Below are 3,630 nucleotides of genomic sequence, written 5' to 3' on the forward strand. Positions count from 1 at the left end.
GGAAACGGAAAGGGGAGGGAGAGGAGTGTCAGCGAGAGATTGAATAACAGCCACAAGGAATGATCATATTTTAAATGACCGATATGGTAATTATGCTGATATGATCATCACACATGGTACCACAGATATTGATACTCAACACTGTTCCCCACAATTGTAGAAAAATCAAATTTTTCGGAAAAAAAAAAACAAAACAAAACAGAACAAAACCAAAGAGCTCTAGTGTTAAAGAGCAAGAAAGGGCGAACTACAGCCAATGACCAATGACTGTATAACTTCAAATAGTAACTACAGAGAATGAATGTTGAATGTTCTCCCCACCAAGAGGTCACAATTCTTTAAGGTGAAACATATGGTACAGCACTTCTGGAGACGGGCATAGCTTAGAGGTTACCAGAAATGAGGGAAAGTGAATAATGAGTAGTGATGGGTAAGTAGGTACGCAATTTATACTTAGGATGACAAAAAATGGCTTAGAAATAGATAGAGGTAGTGGTTATGCAGCATGGCAAATGGAATTAAGTCCATGCACTCCTATGTTTAAAAATGCTTAACATCGAAATTCTCATGCTATATTTGTTTTGCCACAATAAAAAGCAAAAATGAAATGAAATATAACCTGTCTGTTACCACACTAATTGACCACCAAGACAATGAGGTCTGCCACAAATGCTTTGCTGGTCTCATCTCTCTCCATGCCCGGTTCTGGGGCTGCTCTTATACACAGATCTGACAAATGAGGGAATACCGACTCTAACAGCAGGTGCAACGCATCAAAGCTCCCCTCAAGCATAATGCTCCTCTTCTTGCACATACAAGAAATGGGCATCATTTCTTCGCACTTTCTAAGCCCTATCCTTCTGATATGCGTTGCCCAGATTTCACCCTCCGTGGTCCATTGTTCATTACTTACAGAACCACTAAATTTCAACGGAGAAGCAAACGGTGTGGATCAATTTAGTCCACATTCTCAAGGCATAGATTAACTCAGAGATTTTAAGAACCACAAAGCATACAGTTAAAATTTTTGTTCAGTTCTGCACACTATGGACAAAAACGAAAATCACATTGTAGGAGATATTTTCAAAGTCTAAAGAGAATAGGTCCGAACACATACAATCAACTCCTACAAATCAAGAAGAAACTAGAAAGAAAACCAATGCCAAAGATAGGAAAGAAAAACACAAAGGTTAATGAATAATCAGAAGTCATTAAAAATGTCCAAACTCATTAGTGGTTAGAGAAATAGAACTTCAAATAACAAGAGTCAATCACTTTTTTACTTAAACGAGTACCATTCAAAGGCTAGGTCATGCCAAGTTTGGGAACGTAACGTGAGGACACGAGAATTGCAGTGTTAGGGTTTGGACTAGTACAGACCTTCTGGAGACTAACCCGGCAGTACTTGGTAAAATTACATGTGCACACACCGTTTCTCCCAACAGTTCAGAACTCGGCGCAATCTCACAGAAGTCCGTAGGGGCCGTGTGTTCACTGTGGAAATGTGGAGAAGAGGAGCTGGGGGCGGTCAAGTGTGCATCACTGACATAGAGAGTGGGCAACATCTCGTGTATGAAGCACACGGAGCACCATGCGGCAACCGGAAAGAATGGACTAAATGTGCATACAGAGGCACAGATGGATCTTTCAACAACAATCGTGCTGTGAGAAGAAAAAAACTCTTAGGAAAAGGTGCATAATAATACCATTCATGTAGATTGAAAATGCATAATAGAATGACCACCACTCACAGAACTTTCATGGAAAGAAATGGGTGGGTGGCCACCTATGAAATACCATGAATTACAGCATGGCCGTGAATGAGGGATGGGCTTGAGAATGGAAATAAGAGGAGTAGAGAAAAATTAACAGGTTAATATAGCAAATAAACATTCGCAACTAGACAGCATCCTGTGTGGACCAACAATGACGTGAAACGAACAGGGAAGGAAAAGCTGTGTGAGCACATCGATTGTGCCCCTGCCAAAGCTGGCGTTCTTGGAAACACATCCTTCCATGTGCCAAAGATTTTGCTTTCTCAAAACTGGTTCTTACCTCTGATATTCAAGACCTATCAGGATTTGGTGAACACTGGGGGCTGACTAGCACAACCCCTGCCCACAACGCTTTTGGTTTTACCCTCTTCAGCGAACACCGTCCACATGACACACTACTGTTCAAAGACGGGTGGTCAAAAGTCTTCCAGGAAGTGTTCCCTTCACGCATACACAGACAAGGTTTTTAATGAGACCTGACGCTCTTGGCCATTTGTCCATCCTTCTGTTCCTTCCTTGCCCAGACCATGAACATGATGTCGGTCATACACCGCACCCACTTTGAAACCATGAGGGACAAAGGCACACAGCAAAAGGGGGAGAACAGGAATGGGAGGAGAGAGAGAAGGATCAAGGTCCTTTCTGATTTCCTTGAGCAGCTGCAATAGCCTTATCTGCTGACTCCAAGATTTCTCATTTCTCCTCTTGCAAAATGTGGTAACGTTAAACTAGCAGTCTTGCCTCTTGATTACCAAGACTCAAACCCAGGTTCCAGCCACTCACTTCTCGACCTGTGCCTTACATCTCAAGACTAGGTTCCTTTTCCCATTGATCTCCCTATCCCAATCCTTTATTCACGCAAGGTATGAGATTTCGAGGGTGAGATTTGTGTTCACGTTTCATTATATAGGTAACAAATTAACCTTCATAAATGACAAGTTATGAGCAAGAGGTAATACTTGGATTCGAAGAGTTAAAGAAAACAAATTATTTTATATTAAGTTTCGGTCCCCCCGCTTTCCATCAGGCCACAAATCCTGAAATCCATTGTCACCCTGATACACATGAGACCGGACTTCTCAGGAAACAAAGCCTTTTATTCAGAAACTGCTTTTGTTGCTCCACTCTAGTAACTCCAATCCTATAGCCCTCCCTGGGCTTCTGCACATAGCCCCACGTGCGAAGACGGAGAAAAGGATGTAGGGATTCATGTTTGAAAAGTGATCGGGATAAGATCTTTTGTTTCCAGGGATGTGATGAAACCCCTCAGTCACCGTCAGCTGAAGACAGATCCTTCGACATTAAATCAGGTCCCCCGCAGACAATAATCAATTCTTACTTCGGAGTGAAGTGAAAGGATAGGGAGGATTTCTACCGCCATTGTACTTGGAGTGGTCATTTCAGAGGCAAGAAGGATCTGCCGTCATGGGAATCAGCAAGAGGTATAGTATTTTCTGTAGCAAAGTGGCCGGTAGCCACAGGAGCCAGAGCCATATCCACAGCCATAGCGGGAGCCATATCCACAGCCTAGTCCATATTTAGAGCCGTATCCACAGCCAGAGCCGTATCCACAGTTGGAGCCACAGCCAGAGCCACAGCCACAGCCAGAGCCACAGCCACCGCAAGAGCCGTATCCACAGCCAGAGCCACAGCCACCGCAAGAGCCGTATCCACAGCCGGGGCCACATCCACAGCCAGAGCCGTATCCACAGCCAGAGCCACAGCCAGAGCCATATCCACAGTCAGAGCCACAGCCACCGCAAGAGCCGCATCCGCAGCCAGAGCCGTATCCGCAACCGCAGCCACAGCCGGAGCCACAGCCCCCACAGGAGTTTCCACCGTAGTTGCCACACAT

The 3,630-nt window shown here is 44.4% G+C and overlaps 1 protein-coding gene across 1 annotated transcript; it reads right to left on the minus strand.

The window, feature by feature from the left end:
* Positions 1-3,207: 3,207 nt before the first annotated feature.
* LOC134372214 (keratin-associated protein 21-1-like) lies at positions 3,208-3,630 on the minus strand. Its single transcript, XM_063089551.1, has one exon. It carries the CDS (start codon positions 3,628-3,630, stop codon positions 3,208-3,210), a length of 423 nt encoding a protein of 140 aa, XP_062945621.1.

Source organism: Cynocephalus volans, chromosome 1 (assembly GCF_027409185.1).
Source record: "Cynocephalus volans isolate mCynVol1 chromosome 1, mCynVol1.pri, whole genome shotgun sequence".
Classification (NCBI taxonomy): Eukaryota; Metazoa; Chordata; class Mammalia; order Dermoptera; family Cynocephalidae; genus Cynocephalus; species Cynocephalus volans.

Excerpts from the sequence above, each read along its gene's own strand:
- LOC134372214 (XM_063089551.1), bottom strand. The coding sequence starts at position 3,630 with ATGTGTGGCAACTACGGTGGAAACTCCTGTGGGGGCTGTGGCTCCGGC.